This window comes from Oncorhynchus clarkii, chromosome 32 (genome assembly GCF_045791955.1).
Source record: "Oncorhynchus clarkii lewisi isolate Uvic-CL-2024 chromosome 32, UVic_Ocla_1.0, whole genome shotgun sequence".
NCBI classification, from domain to species: domain Eukaryota; kingdom Metazoa; phylum Chordata; class Actinopteri; order Salmoniformes; family Salmonidae; genus Oncorhynchus; species Oncorhynchus clarkii.
Window position 1 is genome coordinate 33,199,286 of NC_092178.1, and position 19,165 is coordinate 33,218,450.

General features: G+C 41.4%; 1 protein-coding gene across 4 annotated transcripts in view; it reads right to left on the reverse strand.

Annotated features, from left to right (window-relative positions):
- Positions 1 to 4,603: 4,603 nt before the first annotated feature.
- The window catches only part of LOC139391745 (chloride channel protein 1-like), a 37,511-nt gene continuing 22,949 nt past the window's right edge, over positions 4,604 to 19,165 (reverse strand). For 2 of the 4 annotated variants that reach the window (XM_071139251.1, XM_071139253.1), the window contains 13 exons: positions 18,672 to 18,756; positions 15,356 to 15,511; positions 14,798 to 14,867; positions 14,300 to 14,410; positions 13,480 to 13,693; positions 13,147 to 13,280; positions 12,871 to 13,055; positions 12,005 to 12,086; positions 11,138 to 11,220; positions 7,335 to 7,382; positions 6,953 to 7,057; positions 6,705 to 6,791; positions 4,604 to 6,484 (listed from right to left, as the gene is read on the reverse strand). In XM_071139251.1, coding sequence (XP_070995352.1) covers positions 6,005 to 6,484; positions 6,705 to 6,791; positions 6,953 to 7,057; positions 7,335 to 7,382; positions 11,138 to 11,220; positions 12,005 to 12,086; positions 12,871 to 13,055; positions 13,147 to 13,280; positions 13,480 to 13,693; positions 14,300 to 14,410; positions 14,798 to 14,867; positions 15,356 to 15,511; positions 18,672 to 18,756 — 1,840 coding nt within the window. In that variant the 3' untranslated portion in view covers positions 4,604 to 6,004. The remainder of the gene's footprint in view (positions 6,485 to 6,704; positions 6,792 to 6,952; positions 7,058 to 7,334; positions 7,383 to 11,137; positions 11,221 to 12,004; positions 12,087 to 12,870; positions 13,056 to 13,146; positions 13,281 to 13,479; positions 13,694 to 14,299; positions 14,411 to 14,797; positions 14,868 to 15,355; positions 15,512 to 18,671; positions 18,757 to 19,165) is intronic. The other 2 variants (XM_071139252.1, XM_071139254.1) reach the window with 2 other exon arrangements.

Sequence of the window (19,165 nt, forward strand, 5' to 3'; positions counted from 1 at the left end):
ACACATAACATAAATGGTATCGTCTTTCAACCATCTGACTAACAAGCAGCTTTATTCCAGTGCCCAGATTTTTCGTCACTGATCATATTGGACAAATCACCATTTTGCAGGTGCTCACATCTTTTGAATTTTGGAAGGGGAGGGGACATTTGGCCCATTGACTTGCCCAAAGCTTTCAGAGAGAAGGGGTGGAGCTACTGCCCTGCCTCCGCTCCTCGTTCTAGAATATTTTCTAACACCTCTCGCCCAGAACTTAATTGAATATCTGACGCAATTCCGCAAGATTTTATTTCTGGGTTTCCGAGATTACACACACACACACAAAATATGGATCATATACCATTTATAGTGCTGGTAGGCTTCTTGTTGGCCACTGTATCGCAGGGTTGGGCTCAATTCAGAATTTTACTCCTTCAACACACAAGTTTAAACTAAAATTGTATTGGCCACACCCCACAGGATGTAAAATTTGAACTTGAGTTTGAGTGACAGCAAGTAGAATTGAATTCAGTGCAATTCAAAGAAACACAATGCCACAGATGTCTCAAGGTTTGAGTGTGCAATGGGCATGCTGACTGCAGGAATGTCCACCAGAGCTGTTGCCAGATAATTTAATGTTAATTTCTCTACGATAAGCTGCCTCCAATTATGTTTTAAAGAATTTGGCAAAACGTCCAACCGGCTTTACGACCGCCGACCACGTGTATGGCGTTGTTTGAGGAAGAGGTTTGCTGATGTCAATGTTGTGAACAGAGTTCCCCATGGTGGCGGTGGGGTTATGGTATGGGCAGGCATAAGCTACGGACAACGAACACAATTGCATTTTAATCGATGGAAATTTGAATGCACAGAGATACCGTGACGAGATCCTGAGGCCCAATGTCGTGCCGTTCATCCACCGCCATCACCTCATGTTTTAGCATGATAATGCACGGCCCCATGTCGAAACGATCTGTACACATTTCCTGGAAGTTGAAAATGTCCCAGTTCTTCCATGGCCTGTATACTCACCAGACGTGTCACCAATTGACCATGTTTGGGATGCTCTGGATCAACGTGTTCCAGTTCCCGCCAATATCCAGAAACTTCGCACAGCCATTGAAGCAGAGTGCGACAACATTCCATAGGCCACAAACAATAGACTGATCAACTCTACTCTGCATGATGCAAATAGTGGTCACACCTGATACAGACTGGTTTTCTGATCCACAACCTAACTTTTTTTCTAAGGTGTCTGACCATCTGTATTCCCAGTCATGTAAAATCCATAGATCAGGGCCTAATGAATTTATTTAAAATGACTGATTTCTATATATGAACTGTAACTCAGTAAAATCTGTGAAAATGTTGCGTTCATATTTTTTTCATTATACAGTGCCTTGCGAAAGTATTTGGCCCCCTTGAACTTTGCGACCTTTTGCCACATTTCAGGCTTCAAACATAAAGATATAAAACTGTATTTTTTGTGAAGAATCAACAACAAGTGGGACACAATCATGAAGTGGAACGACATTTATTGGATATTTCAAACTTTTTTAACAAATCAAAAACTGAAAAATTGGGCGTGCAAAATTATCAACGGACATCAAGGCACACTTAACCAGCATGGCTACCACAGTATACTGCAGCCATACGCCATCCCATCCGGTTTGCGCTTATTGGTAATATAATTTGTTTTTTAACAGGACAATGACCCCAAACACACCTCCAGGCCGTGTAAGGGCTATTTGACCATGAAGGAGAGTGATGGAGTGCTGCATCAGATAACCTGGCTTCCACAATCAACCGACCTCAATCAAATTGAGATGGTTTGGGATGAGTTGGACCACAGAGTGAAGGAAAAGCATCCAACAAGTGCTCAGCATATGTGGGAACTCCTTCAAGACTGTTGGAAAAGCATTCCAGGTGAAGCTAGTTGAGAGAGTGCCAAGAGTTTGCAAAGCTGTCATCAAGGCAAAGGGTGGCTACTTTGAAGAATCAAAAATCAAAAATATATTTTGATTTGTTTAACACTTTTTGGGTTACTACATGATTCCATTTGTGTTATTTCATAGTTTTGATGTCTTCACAAGTTTTTTACTATGTAGAAAATAGAAAAATAACTAAATGTACACACTGTATTTTTGGATAGACTACACTGAATATATACTAGAAGAGGCATCGTAATTTCATTTAGTTTCACGCAATTCAATTAAATTTCCTTTAATTCTAATTCGAATTGCAATTCTGTACCCTGTTATCTACTTCAATTAAAATAATTTCATTGGAATTTATTGGGCATTCTCAATTAAATTCTGAATTGAGCCTAAACTGCTATATGCTTGCCGGCTGGATTAGGATTCAGAGAGTAGACTGGGTCACTCACACCCATTTATGAATAAAGGACAACTAAAATATTCCATTCATTCGGACACAGCTGAAAAGTATTAAAAAGACAAAACATTTACTCATGTATTTTTTTGGAAGCCGTTAGTTCCTCCGACAATGCTATGAAATCTGGAGCGTTCTAGTCCTGTCAACAATACAGCTTGTCTGGTTCTGTTACTGCCGTCTTACTGCAGGCTTCACTACCCTCTGTCTGTCTCTTCATAACCGACTAATTCTTCTGTCGGAGGAGATTGTTTTACTGCCTGTAACGGTGATGACAATAGAAGTGAGAGGACCACTCATTTGTTCACCAATTCGTCAATATGACAAAGATGCCTCTACTGCTTTAAACGAACAGGCATGCTGCTAAGTACAAAAGCCCATGTTCATTTAATATAGTGTAAGTAGCACAACATTTACAAGTAATAGTTTCATGAAAGTTGCATTCGTTTTCAGTTAATCATTTTATATGATTTATTATGCTGTTCCAAATTCATATGCCTTGAATAATCACAATGATAAAGAATTTGGCAGATAAGTTATTAACATGTATTAACTACATTACACATTGTTAATACATTCAGAGACAAACCGGCTCTACGAAAAGATAGATAAATAAATACACGACTAAAGACAGACAAAGAAACGTAAACATGTGTGCTCACACATTCTAGTGTACTGTAAATACAGTTGAAGTCGGACGTTTACACACGCCTTAGCCAAATGCATTTAAACTCCATTTTCCCACAATTGCTGACATTTAACCCGAGTAAAAAATCCCTGTCTTAGGTCAGTTAGGATCACCACTTTATTTTAAGAATGAGAAATGTCAGAATAATAGTAGAGATAATTATTTATTTCAGCTTTTATTTCTTTCATCACAATCCCAGTGGATCAGAAGTTTACATACACTCAATTAGTATTTGGTAGCATTGCCTTTAAATGGTTTAACTTGGGTCAAACGTTTCAGGTTGCCTTCCACAAGCTTCCCACAATAAGTTGGGTGAATTTTGGCCCATTCCTCCTGACAGAGCTGGTGTAACTGAATCAGGTTTGTAGGCCTCCTTGCTTGCACACGCTTTTTCAGTTCTGCCCACAATGGGATTGAGGTCAGGGTTTTGTGATGGCCACTCCAATACCTTGACTTTGTTGTCCTTGACTTGACTTTTTGACTTTGGAAGTATGCTTGGGGTCATTATCCATTTGGAAGACCCATTTGCGACCAAGCTTTAACTTCCTGACTGATGTCTTGACATGTTGCTTCAATATATCCACATAATTTTCTTTCCTTATGATACCATCTATTTTGTGAAGTGCACCAGTCCCTCCTGCATCAAAGCACCCCCACAAGATGATGCTGCCACCCCCGTGATTCATGGTTGGGATGGTGTTCTTCGGCTTGCAAGCCTCCCCCGTTTTCCTCCAAACATAACGATGGTCATTATGGCCAAACAGTTCTATTTTTGTTTCATCAGACCACAGGACTTTTCTCCAAAAAGTACGTTCTTTGTCCCCATGTGCAGTTGCAACCCATAGTCTGGCTTTTTCATGGCGGTTTTGGAGCAGTGGCTTCTTCCTTGCTGAGTGGCCTTTCAGGTTATGTCGATATAGGACACGTTTTACTGTGGATATAGATACTTTTGTACCTGTTTCCTCCAGCATCTTCACAAGGTCCATTGCTGTTGTTCTGGGATTGATTTCCCCTTTTCGCACCAAAGTACATTCATCTCTAGGAGACAAAGAGGCACTGTGTCTCCTTCCTGAGCGGTATGACGGCTGCGTGGTCCCATGGTGTTTATACTTGTGTACTATTGTTTGTACAGATAAACGTGGTACTTTCAGGAGTTTGGAAATTGCTCCCAATGATGAACCAGACTTGTGGAGGTCTATAATTATTTTTCTGGCTGATTTCTTTTGATTGTCCCATGATGTCAAGCAAAGAGGCACTGAGTTTGAAGGTAGGCCTTGAAATACATCCACAGGTACACCTCCAATTGACTCAAAAGATATCAATTAGCCTATCAGAAGCGTCTAAAGCCATGACATCATTTTCTGGAATTTTCCAAGATGTTTAAAGGCACAGTCAACTTCATGTATGTAAACTTCTGACCCACTGGAATTGTGACACAGTGAATTATAAGTGAAATAATCTGTCTGTAAACAATTGTTGCAAAAATTACTAGATGTCCAAACCGACTTGCCAAAACTATAGTTTGTTAACAGGAAATTTGTGGAGTGTTTGAAAAATGAGTTTTAATGACTCCAACCTAAGTGTACGTAAACTTTTGACTTCAACTCTACATTCATACATTAAAAAACATATCGACATCATACAATCAAAATCCTTTTCAATTAACAGACAGGAAGATTCCTCTGTCCAACATCTGCAGGTTTAAAGACATAGGGAGCAACCTGAGAAACTGTTTGAAGAAGAGAGAGAGCGGGAGAAAGAAAAAGGTGGTTGTGGTAGAATGACAGAACTTCATTCATCATTCAACTACTTTTCAGATAAAGCATTGCGTCATACCGTAGATTTTTTTCTTCTGTGCTCAGTACATAGACTTGGAATCACTGGCCACTCTAATAACGGAACACTAGTTACTTTAATAATGTTTACATCCTGCTTTACTTATCTCATATGTGTAAACTGTATTCTATTATACTGTATTTTAGTCAATGCCACTCCAACATTGCTCAATCTACTATTTATATATTTCTTAATTCGATTATTTTACTTTTAGATTTGTTGTGTGTATTGTTGTGAATTGTTAGATACTACTGCACTGTTGGAGCTACGAACACACATTTCACTACACCCGCAATACCAACTGCTAAATATGTCTATGCGGCCAATAAAATATGATTTGATTTGTGTCAGAAGAACATTAGGGTTTTGTTTATTAGGGCATGCAAAGGGTAAAGTTTTACAATGTTTCGCAGTGTAAAACGAAAATGAGCCTTTCTTATTGGCCAAGGTCGAGGTAGTCCCCCCTGTTTCAGTCCGTTTATCTCCATCTGGTGCCTAATGAACACAACCCAGCTTTTTTTGGGAGGTAGGAAAAGTCACCAACGTAAGTCACCAAGTGTCATAATAATGTCATCAGTATATGTTTGTTTTGCGTTATCATCAAGTGAGCGATTCATCTCAATTACAGAGGAGGATGGCGGTTGTTCAGCTGGAGTCATGGCATCATTAAGTAAAAAACCTCTAGCATCATTACATCTGAGTTGGCTGTCGTCAGTCTGATTTAACACTGTCATCTATCAACCCAGCATGGTGATCATAAAACTCCCTCCCAAGGTGAGGATGGGTTTAGCAAAGGTCGTTTTGGGGCCTTGTTGATTTTTTAGCTCTTGGAGCACCACTGGTAGCCATCGTCTCCTGTTTAAAAACCAATGACACCAACTCTAATCTTAAAAAGTCAAGTACTACTATCGAGCCCAGATGATTTCTCCTCGTGGATTCACAGACATCATTCATTGAGTGAAGAAAGAGGGTGCGAGAAGGAACAGCGAGAGAGCGAAACAGGGAAAGGGCAATAGGGAGAGAGAGAAGATGGAGGGATAGAGAAAGACTAAAAGAGAAATTCACACCATAAAAAAAAACGTTATAAAAAAACATCACTCGTCTATAAGGCTAGATGGGCTGCTCATCTTCACTCTCCTCCTCCACTTGCTGCTTTGCGACAGGCCGGAGGGCGGTGAGGGGAGAGGAGAAGGCGGCGAGGGGGATGGAGAGGGCAACGGTGAGGGGCATGGAGAGGGGCGAGGTGAGGGGGATGGAGAGGGGCAAGGAGTGGGGTAGTGAGGGGCTACTGTTGCTACTGCTGCTCCCCGTTCCGCTGCGGCTACTACTACTGCTGCTGTTCACCTCTGCCACCTCCCGCCTCGTGCCCTCGATCCACACCTCCATCTCCTCCTGTGTCGGGGGAGGTGGCGGGGCAGTGGCATGGGGGAAGATGGGAGCCTGGGAGAGAGGGGATGGGGGGGTGGTCGGGGAGGAGGGAGCGGAGGTTGCCTGGGGTTTCGATGACTTTCGGCTGGTGTTGCTGAAGCTGGCCAGAGGAGGACGTAGCCGGACCCCGCTACGGGTGGAGCCCTCGATGGCCTTTTGCAGCTGGGAGAGAATGGGGTGGTGGGAACAGGGAAAGGGAGGGGACACATTAGAAGAACACAACATTGAATTACGTGAAAATAGCATGATGAGTAGACTCATAAGGCAATTTGACTCAACTCTTACTAAACTGTCAGGTTCCGTCACAAGCAAAAGATAATGAAATACTGTGAAACAGAAATAGGGAAAGAGATAAAAGAAAGAGAAAAGGACGTTTTCTTACCTCTTTAAGTGCAACAACACCCACCAGTTTTCCGATACTGGTGACATAGGCATGACTCAGGCCCAGTAATGAGAAGAGAGTGTGGGTCTGGGACAGGCAGAAAAGGTCAGACGTCAAATTAGGCCGCAACATTTTGGTATGGCTTCTGTTCTGAGCAAATCCACTATCGTTCGTATTTCCATGTGTCTAGACATGATGTCAGATACTATATCTCCAAATTGGTATGAATTGGCAGCACTTGAACCAACCTTGTGTAATGATGTCCTCTCCACTAGCTGGAAAGGGGAGGGATCTATTCGGATCTGATCAATTTCCATTGGCTTGTCCATCTCAGCCTCCTCCCATTCTTTGATCTGCTCCAGCCAATCAGACACAATGTCAAGAAACGCAACACTGTAATTGGCTAAAAACACTCTAAAACGCAACCTTCAATGTCAACTGCCTCCATGAGAGATGTATGGATGTTGACACTTTTTAACATGTGTTTCAACATGTTAACCCAGACCCTTTTGACAAGGACAAAAGTGTTGGAAAATGTACAAGGCAGCCTACTCTAATCATTTGGCATGGCATCAGGGGAAGTAAAGTTCTTGGGACCGCACTTAAGTGGACCTGAATGAGATCAGTTACCTCTTCTGGTGTCATCGTATCGGACAGGAGAGGGTTGGCGCAAGGCTCCTGATGAGAGAGAGAGAAAATAGAGGTAAGATAAGATCAAATAAAATAAGATAAGACACTTCCCGAGTAAAGTCATGCACACATTTTTAGTTGCCCCCACTATCTTTGAAAAGTTTCAAGATGAGGTGACGAGAGTCTCTACACTTCTGCTTCCCATAACATAGCTGATGGCGGCTGTTCTTGAAACCAATAACTCATATTTGTCTCCTCAAAATATATAGAATGATTTGGTTGAATGCAGTGTCAAGAATAACATGTTTTGTGTGGGCTGCATGTTCATCGATGTACTCTTGTTGATTTCTGAAGCCAGGCGTTTGTGTGAAATATAACAATAACTTTTCATTATGAAATAGTCATGAGTTTGGGGTGCACAATTCAAACCAAAGGCTGGCCTACCCAGTAAAAAACTGCAAAATATTATCATCCTCATTGAATAGAGAGATACAGTAGGTTGACCAAAAGGTGCAAATTCAAACCCTGTGCTTACAAGTATCATTAACATGCATTGTTTTTCATATTTGCAGTATAAAATGGTAATATGAAAAGCCAACCAGCCATACCAGGGAAATAATAACCATAAGTCATATGTTGATTAACATATAGAACTAAGAGGGAATATGTTTGACTATGCACACACTCGGAACAATCTCCATTTGCAATTCATGTGAATTCATGTCGCACGCAATTAGATAAGGGAGTGTGTGTACGTAGAGAGCAGAGCTCAGTAATGAGATTCATCCCACGCAAATGTAATGGCTAAATATTTATATTTCCCATCTTGAAATATGGTTTTACAATCAAACCGCCAAGGATAGAAGATACAGTTGAAGTTGGAAGTTTACATACACTTAGGTTGGAGTCATTAAAACTCATTTTTCAACCACTCCACAAATGTCTTGTCAACAAACTATAGTTTTGGCAAGTCGTTTAGGACATCTACTTTGTCCATGACACAAGTAATTTTTCCAACAATTGATTACAGACAGATTATTTCACGTATAATTCACTGTATCACAATTCCAGTGGGTCAGAAGTTTACATAAACTAAGTTGACATTGCCTTTAAAAAGCTTGGAAAACTCTGTCATGATGATGTCATGGCTTTAGAAGCTTCTGATAGGCTAATTGACATAATTTGAGTCAATTGGAGGTGTACCCGTGGATGTATTTCAAGGTCTACCTTCAAACGCAGTGCCTCTTTGCTTGACATCATGGGACAGTCTGGTTCATCCTTGGGAGCAATTTCCAAACGCATGAAGGTACCACGTTTATCTGTACAATCAATAGTACACAAGTATAAACACCATGGGACCACGGAGCCGTCATACTGCTCAGGAAGGAGACACTTTCTGTCTCCTAAAGATGAACGTACTTTGGTGTGAAAAGTGCAAATCAATCCCAGAAAAACAGCAAAGGACCTTGTGAAGATGCTGGAGGAAACAGGTACAAAAGTATATATATCCACAGTAAAACGAGTCCTATATCGACATAACCTGAAAGGCCACTCAGCAAGGAAGAAGCCACTGCTCCAAAACCGCCATGAAAAAGCCACACTATGGTTTGCAACTGCACACGGGGACAAAGATTGTACTTTCTGGAGAAAAGTCCTGTGGTCTGATGAAACAAAAATTGAACCGTTTGGCCATAATGACCATTGTTATGTTTGGAAGAAAAAGAGGGAGGCTTGCAAGCCAAAGAACACCATCCCAACCGTGAAGCATGGGGGTGGCAGCATCATCTTGTGGGGGTGCTTTGCTGCAGGAAGGACTGGTGCACTTCACAAAATAGATGGCTACATGAGGAAAGAAAATTATGTGGATATATTGAAGCAACATCTCAAGACATCAGTAAGGAAGTTAGAGCTTGGTCGCAAATGGGTCTTCCAAATGGACAATGACCCCAAGCATACTTCCAAATTTGTGCCAAAATGGCTTAAGGACAACAAAGTCAAGGTATTGGAGTGGCCATCACAAAGCACTGACCTCAATCCCATAGAACATTTTTGGGCAGAACTGAAAAAGCGTGTGCGAGCAAGGAGGCCGACAAACCTGACTCAGTTACTCCAGCTCTGTCGGGAGGAATGGGACAAAATTCACCCAACTTATTGTGGGAAGCTTGTGGAAGGCTACCCGAAACGTTTATCCAAGTTAAACAATTTAAAGGCAATGCTACCAAATACTAATTGAGTGTATGTAAACTTCTGACCCACTGGGAATGTGATGAAAGAAATTAAAGCTGAAATAAATCATTCTCTCTACTATTATTCTGACATTTCACATTCTTAAAATAAAGTGGTGATCCTAACTGACCTAAGACAGGGACTTTTTACTGGGATTAAATGTCGGCAATTGTGAAAAACTGAGTTTAAATGTATTTGTCAAAGTTGTATGTAAACTTCCAACTTCAACTGTATCTACATCTCAACAGCTCATTACCGCAGTAATTTATTTGCTGCTCAATTCTCTTTATTTGCTGCAACAGAAATACTTTAGTGATCGTTGGGAAGATCTTGGTGTGTGCACAGCAGTGCTGAGCGATTAGTGCTTTGAAGTTGGTTGGGTTTTTTGTCCGTGCTACAGGCGACAATACCGGTCCACTAATACATGACGAGTAAAGGCCAAGAGCGCTTCTTTGGTTAATTTTTTTTTAAATACATTTTTTGTATTTATTATTACTATTAGAACTGTTTTAATTCCGATTTTTCACAGTGCGGTGCAGCACCTTCAGCACCCTTACTTCCTGTGTCTATGGTTGCACCTCCTTTTGCCCGCAGAACAGCCTCAATTTGTTGGGGGTATGGACTCTACAAGGTGTCACAAGCATTCCACAGGGATGCTGGCCCATATTGACCCCAATTCTTCCCACAGTTGTGTCAAGTTGGCTGGATGTCCTTTGGGTGGTGGACCATTCTTGATACACACGGGAAACTGTGAAAACCCCAGCAGCGTTGCAGTTCTTGACACACTCAAACTGGTGCGTCTGACTGCTACTACCATACCCAGTTCAAAGGCACTTAAATCATTTGTCTTGCCCATTCACACATACACAATCCATGTCTCAATTGTCTCAAGGCATAAAAATACTCCTTTAAACCTGTCTCAGTATGGTCAGTCTATGTCATGGAAATAGAATGTCTTGTACACAGTGTATATTACATTTGTATTATTTGATTACTTTATTTCATTCCAAGCCACCATCTCATCTCTATAGAGCTGCTGCCTATGCCGTCTGACAAAATCAAAATTTTAGTAGCCTAGTTCTTCAAAGTAAATAAGGCATATTTTTATGTCTGCTGAATACAAACTATGAATCACTTAGATTATGTATCTTCAGGTCGAGATACCTCACAAAGTACCTGCTCTCTATCCCTCTCGATAGCGAGTTCTTCTGTCTCTTCTCTCCCTCTTTGTGTCTGCACCACACAGACTGGACAAGTAGGTGCACAACGGATTATGATCATTGTAGTCAATTACCATGTTTAATGTGCCAGACTAAGTAGAATATTCGCCTGTTGGAAACTACAACTCCCTACTACATCGCACAGTTCCGGTCTTGATCTGATTTATCTCCAGAGAAAATGTGCATTGAGCTCACAGAAGTAAAAAAAAATGGAATTCAAATAATTGAACCGCTGTTGGTCAATTAGTTGTTTAAAAAAACGAACAAGAAAACTGACATGTTGGTTAATCGCCCAGCACTAACGTAGAGTCACAGGCACAGGCACAGACATTCTGTACACACACAGTTTTAGACTACCTGTGACTGTCCCTCTGCCTGTCTGTCTCGAGAGGTGAAGATATTCCGTAGAGTTCTCCTAACAGACTGAAGATGGCCCTTTTCTGAAAAGGACAGATGATAGAAGTTGTGATGGACGAAGGTCAAAGTCCTCTACAAAGGTGTCTTGATGTTAAGATTGATAACAAAATAATTCAAAGCTGTATAATAATATGAATATACAATAAGCTGTATAATAATATGAATATACAATAAGCTGTATAATACTATGAATATGCAATAAGCTGTATAATACTATGAATATGCAATAAGCTGTATAATACTATGAATATACAATAAGCTGTAGAATACTATGAATATACAATAAGCTGTATAATAATATCAATATACAATAAGCTGTATAATAATATGCATATACAATAAGCTGTATAATACTATGCATATGCAATAAGCTGTATAATACTATGAATATGCAATAAGCTGTATAATACTATGAATATACAATAAGCTGTATAATAATATGAATATACAATAAGCTGTATAATACTATGAATATACAATAAGCTGTATAATAATATGAATATGCAATAAGCTGTATAATACTATGAATATACAATAAGCTGTATAATAATATGAATATACAATAAGCTGTATAATAATATGAATATACCATAAGCTGTATAATAATATGAATATACAATAAGCTGTATAATAATATGAATATACCATAAGCTGTATAATAATATGAATATACAATACGCTGTATAATAATATCAATATACAATAAGCTGTATAATAATATGAATATGCAATAAGCTGTATAACATTAGATGACACTGTTGCCAGGCACCCATAGAAGCATTGTTCCACGGAGATGGTTCAACTCACCAGGAGCTGTGTGATTGGACAAGGGCTCCTGTGGTTTAGGAGATGGCAGGGGGCCATTGCTCTCTTCCTGAACTGGGGTACTCTGGGAAATTTAACAAAACAGTAAATTCATCACGTTGACAGCTTAAATAATTGCACAATACAAGTTCCTTGCAGCAAGGCGCTTCAGTAAGCGTTTTCCAGCTTGTTCCTGTAGATGAACACTTTCTGGTTCCAGGTAGAACCTTGTCACCGAACAAGGAATCCTTTTAGTACCCTTCAAAAAACCTTCTTGGATGAAAAAATGTGCATGCAGACCCAAGTAGAACCCTGTCCTTGTAGAACAACCCTTTTAGAATCATTGTTTGTTGTACCTGTGATAACATCTGCACATCTGTGTATGTGACTAGGGCTGTGGCGGTCACAAAATTCAGCCGGGTGATTGTCAAGAAAATGACTGTCGGTCTAACAGTAATTGACCGTTAATTAACATAAACGCATTCAGCATCTCCTGGCTTCCACACAGACTACAAGTCACTGATGCAGACCTTTGGAACATCTACATTTTAAAAAGTCTAATAAATCCATGAAATACAGCCTATACCTTCACAATAAATCCATTATTTATTTTAGACTGGTCTAAAATGTAGTCCATTTCAGAAGAACAAAATAACATACTCTGAGTTGTCCTTATGTTAGGTCCTGATCTGACTGTGTCATATTTAGCAGACCAGTTGACTGCCTTCATGACTCGTAACCGCGGGTGTGGCGGTAATACGGTCACCATAACAGCCCTATAGGCGACCAATAAACTTTGATTTGATTGATTTTCTAAGAGTGCGTTTTTGATTCCTTATGAACATTTCCCCTTGGTCTCTCTGACACACCTTATCTCCACTCTCCTCGTCATCTTCATCCACAAAGGCAAAGGATTCCCAGCTGTCTTTGGCATACTGGTTCTGTTCCTGCAAACGCTGCTCCTGCCTGAGGATCCGCCTCTCTGCAGAGAGCCACCAATCACAGAGAGCGTGGAGCTCTGACCGCTCGATGGAGCCCAAAAGGATCATAGAGTCTACAGGAAGAGTCACATGATGATGAACCACTCAAGAAATGAAGACACTGAAATGTATCCTCACTTTCACAAAAAATGCACACATTTGTACCTGTTGAATCCACTAGTGGTATCGTTTTGAGAGAAGTGGAATCCAGGAGGTGTATCAACTCCCTGTAGGTGGACTGTAATGAGAGAAACTTCACTTTCCTAACCATGATGTCCTCCACAAAGATGTTATACTGGCTGTAAGTCAGAAGGAAATGCCAATCATTAATTCACGCTCAACACTTGTGTACTACGGGTGTGTTTATGTTGAAGAATCAAGCATGCTGAGGCGGCCATATTGACTCAAACAACTCATTCTTTTAGCATGAGACCCTCAATGCAACTGGGCCCCCTTAGAGCCAACATGTCACCTTGGTTGCAGCTTCTCTTTGCACACCTGATGTGTCCAAAGCCCAGCTCAGGGAGGTAAGGCAGTTTCTTGATCTGGATGATGGAGTCGTAGAGCGAGGGCTGCAGGCCCTGGGCCACCATGTTAGCCAGGATCACGGCCACCATCATGGGCAGGATGTGGGAGATCTGGCCCGTCAGCTCAAAGCAGATAACCGCCGTGGACACCGTGTGGGTCACCGCCCCGGTCAGTGCCGCCGCTCCTGGGAGTGAGGAGGGAGAAGAGGAAGGAAATGGAAGACAGAGGAAGGGAGAGAGGGATGGGTAGAAAGAGAAAAGGAGAGAAAACAGGCATTTGCAGGTGGAAGGGATATGTAGATGGATGATCCATAAGAGAGGGGGATATTTAAAAAAATGGTGGGGGTGATGGGTGGATGGCAAAATATCGGAGGGAGTATTGGGAAGAGGCAACACACTACTCATAGTTTGTGGACAAGTACAGGAGGGATGGCAGGAGGGAAAGAAGGGATGAGGAATGGGCTGAAGAACACGGGATGAGGGGTGAGGAAGAGAAACATTATATCAGGGACCTAGGGTTGGTAATGATGTACAGAACGGCATGTGGGAATAGCGAAGGAAGAAAGAGTAAAAGGGATGGAATGAAAGGAGCAGAGGAAAAGAGGGGGGTTTGTAGGGTGAGAGAGGGAAGATGAAGGAGATTAATGGTAGCGTATAGGTTTATGGTCACCGAGACAGCAGAGGACAGGAGAGGGGGAACAGACAGTGACATTTCACTGTCACACCAAAGGGGGATGACGGGCAGGCACTGACTAAGACAGGGAGAGGAGGAGGTGGAAAGGGAGACTAACCAATGACTGCGTACCCTCCTGGGATGATGCGGTACAAGATTCCATCAAACAGAATCCCATCGGGGAAGAGGGCAGCCATGATCTCCCCCACGAGCCGGCCAAAAGAGGCTCCTGGGGGGGGGGAAATGGTGGATATGGGAGGCGGAATGTCATGTTTACTTTGCATGATGGCTATATGATGTTTAGACCCCCCCCCCCCCCCCCCCCCGGCCTCCTCCGCCACTCTCCTAAGCACCCATCTATCTATGTGGCTCACTAGTAATTTTCCACTCTTTGGTTATACACGACATAGCATCCTTGAAGGTACACTGATTAAAAACGACCCAGAATGCTTTACTTCATGATTACTCATGAAGCTTTATACAATAGTCATGTACTGTAGGCTTTTGGGTCACTCTCTCTGTCAATTTATATGAACAAAGAAATATAAAAAATGGATATGGAATTTGTGTTCATATTACAACTAATAACATATGATAATCTTGTGCTTCTGTTTACCGAGTATGAAGACAGGCATGAAGGCTCCAGAAGGGATGGGCATCGTCGTCGAAACAGCAGACATCCAAAACTGGGACATGGATGGAATTCAATTAGTAACTGAGGAGAGTTAATGCATCTTAGCACTTCCACAAAAGTGTAGAGGATTTGGCTTGAAAGTTTTTTTTTCAAATACTAGACTACATTCCCGACTAGTCTATTTGGTGACATTTCTCCAATCCAATAATACCATTGTGACAAGATACACATCACTATCTCCTCAATGGGAAATACTAATCCTACTGATGCTAACACTCACAGTATTGCACTCTTATCCTCCAGTACACTCAGTGGAAATCTCTAGGCAACTATGTCGAGTTTGATACTGATGGAGTGCTAAGGATTACATCTCCACCACAGTCTATCTGAAGGAGATTCTTATTCTACTGAGATGAGTGACTCAACCAGGAGTCTGCCATTGTACTGAGTGGCGCTATGTGCAACGTGTGACTATACTGACAAGCGCTACGGGGTGGAAAAGAAAGAGGGAGGAGGGAGCAGGGGAATGAGGAAGGGTACCTTCATGACGAAGAAGAGGACTAGGATGACAAAGACGCTGACGTCGGGGTGCAGCCAGGCAGAGGAGCGCCCCAGGCCGGGGGGAGGGGGGGAGCCCCAGATTTTGGTCCAGGTGAAGTTGTCGAACAGGGAGTTGATGCATTCTCTGGGCATTAGCTGCGGTGGCATGAAAGAAGGGAAAGGAAGATGGAAAAAGTAATGGCAAGAACTCGCCCCACGGATGCACAATTGGCCTAGCATCGTCCGGGTTAGGGAGGGCTTGGCCGGTAGGGATATCCTTGTCTCATCGCGCACCAGCGACTCCTGTGGCAGGCCGGGCGCAGTGCGCGCTAACCAAGGTCGCCAGGTGCACGGTGTTTCCTCCGACACATTGGTGCGGCTGGCTTCCGGGTTGGATGCGCACTGTGTTAAGAAGCAGTGCGGCTTGGTTGGGTTGTGTTTCGGAGGACGCATGACTTTCGACCTTCGTCTCTCCCGAGCCTGTACGGGAGTTGTAGCGATGAGACAAGATAGTAACTACTAACAATTGGATACTACCAAATTGGGGAGAAAAAGGGGTAAAAAAATAAAAATAAATACAAATAGTGTTAATGAAAAATAGTGTTAATGAAAAATAGTGTTAAAAAGTGTTTATGAAAAATAGGGTTAAAAAGTGTTAATGAAAAAGTGTTAAAAAGAGTAAGGGATAAATTGTGTTAAAATGTGTAATGAATAGTTTAATATATACAGTACCAGTCATAAGTTTGGACACACCTACTCATTCCAAGGTTTTTCTTTATTTTTACTATTTTTTACATTGCAGAATAATAGTGAAGACATCAAGACTATGGAATCATGTAGTAATTAAAGTGTTAAACAAATCAAAATATATTATATATTTGAGATTCTTCATAGTAGCCACCATTTTCCTTGATGACACTCTTGGCATTTTCTCAACCAGCTTCATGAGGTAGTCACCTAGAATGCATTTCAATTAACAGGTGTGCCTTGTTAAAAGTTCATTTGTGGCATTTCTTTCCTTCTTAATGCGTTTGAGCCAATCAGTTGTGTTGTGACAAGGTAGGGGTGGTATACAGAAGATAGCCCTATTTGGTAAAAGACCAAGTCCATATTATGGCAAGAACAGCATCAAATAAGCAAAGAGATACTTTAAGACATGAAGGTCAGTCAATCCGGAACATTTCTAAAACGTTTAGTTTCTTTAAGTGCAGTCGCAAAAACCATCAAGGGCTATGACGAAACTGGCTCTCGTGAGGACCGTCACAGGAAAGGAAGACCCAGATTTACCTCTGCTGTAGAGGATAAGTTCATTGGAGCTACCAGCCTCAGAAATTGCAGCCCAATTTCTTTTCCACCCCGTAGTGTTTGTCAGTATAGTCACACATTGCACAGAGCGCCACAAAGTAGCAGACACATCTCAACATCAACTGTTTAGAGGAGACTGCATGAAGCAAGCCATTGCTGCAAAGAAACCATTACTCAAGGACTCCAATAAGAAGAGGAGACTTTCTTGCGCCAAGAAACACGAGCAATGGACATTAGACCGGTGTAAATCTGTCCTTTGCCTGCAGTGTCTTTGTGAGATGCAGAGTAGGTGAATGGATGACCTCTGCATGTGTGGTTCCCCCCGTGAAGCATGGAGGAGGAGGTGTGATGGTGTGGGGGGTGCTTTGCTGGTGACACTGTCTGTGATTGATTTAGAATTCAAGGCACACTTAACCAGCATGGCTACCACAGCATTCTGTAGAGATACATCCTCCCATCTGGTTTGCACTTAGTGGGACTATCATTTGTCTTTCATCAGTGCAATGACCTAAACACACCTCAAGGCAGTGTAAGCGCTATTTGACCAAGAAGGAGAGTGATGGAGTGCTGCATCACCTGACATCAACCCAATTGAGATGGTTTGGGATGAGTTGGACCGCAGTGTGAAGGAAAAGCAGACAACAAGTGCGCAGCGTATGTGGGAACTACTTCAAGACTGTTGGAAAAGTATTCCTTGCGAAGCTGGTTGAGAGAATGCCAAGAGTGTTTAAATCTGTCATCAAGGCAAAGGCTGGCTACTTTGAAGAATCTCAAATCTCAAATATATTTTGATTTGTTTAACAGTTTTTTGGTTACTACATGATCCCATATGTGTTATTTCATAGTTTATGTCTTCACTATTATTCTACAATGTAGAAAAATAGTAAAAATAAAGAAAAACCCTAGAATGAGTAGGTGTGTCTAAACTTTTGACTGGTACTGTATATATAAATATTGAATCATATTTTGACAAAACCAACTGTACTGTAGTCAGAACTCGTTCAAAATACTGCAGATGAAGATTGCTTTGTGTGCAAATATGTCAACCTGTAGGCCTATTCAATATAGTTCCAAAAGAGAGGTTTTGAAATAATTGCCAATACTGTACTGTGAGCATAATGGTCTGTTTTGGAACCACCTCTGCATTTTAACACGGTAGAAATGGGGCACAAGTTCCATCTTTAAAAGATGCTAAACATCGTAGCTTGAGGGTGAAGATCCCACTGCACACATGTGTTTCTGACTGCTTTAAACACACCTAATTCGCACTAACTATGCAGGCTATTTTAAGGGGTCTCAAAACACAAGTTTAACCTAGGGCATTTTTCTGAATGGCTGGGCAAAGAGGCTTCTTCAATTAATATCCAGCTAATACTGAACATCTAGATTACACAGTCCAGGTTTAACCTGGGTGCCAACTCCTTGTAGAATTCTCTTGAGACCAGAAACAGACTTCTACTAGCGGCCAGCCCACTGGGCACAGACGTGAGTGCAGAGTCTAGTTTTGATTTACATTTGGTTGAGTTGTCAACTAACGTGAATTCAACAAAAAAAAATGTATGTTAAGTGTTGGGTGACAAAAACGACGTGAATGACTTTTTTTCAAATCCAATCAGTTTTACACGTTGATTCAACGTCATCACATAGAATGTTTGGGTTGAAATGACGTGGAAACCATGTTGAGTCAAACAGTTTGTGCCTAGTGGGTATTTTTAGTTATGAGAAAGCAAAAATTCCCAATTGACATATTTTGGCAAATAGTTATACTCGTCCTATGAATGTTGTTCTGCAGTGACGCGTTTCATGATTGAGAAAAGTAGATAACAGTCGCATTTAAGCTAAACAAAACAATAATGGTAACACTTTAGAATAACTTATGCTTATTCATCAAAGTGTTATAAAGTGTTACTAACATGTTTTCAAGTCCCAATAAACAGGAACTTCTACAGAGCATATTCATAGTGAGAGATGAAACAAAAATTGGCAAATACAATTATATTTGAACTCTGACCTCTCCAGCCATGAACTGTCCAAATCCAGGGGGAAAGGTCAAGCTGGCTATCACTAAGGTCACAACACCGGGGAAAATCAGTCGGCTGGGGAAAGAAAAGGGATTAAAAACTCTATGTTCCAACCCTATGTCCCTGTGGTTCTCTGTAGCTCGGCTAGTAGAGCACGCTTCGGGCACTTGCAACGCCAGGATAGTGGGTTCGATTCCTGGGACCACCCTTGCGTGAAATGTATGCACACATGACTGTAAATAGCTTTGGATAAAAATGTCTGCTAAGTGGCATACAGCATACAGTGCCTTCAGAAAGTATTCACACCCTGTTACTTTTTCCACATTTTGTTGTGTTACAGCCTGAATTTAAAATGGATTTCATTTAGATTTGTGCCACTGATCTACACACAATACCTCGCAATGTAAAAGTGGAATTCTGTTTTTAGAATTTTTTACAAATTAATAAAAAATGAAAAGCTGAAATGTCTTAAGACAGTAAATAT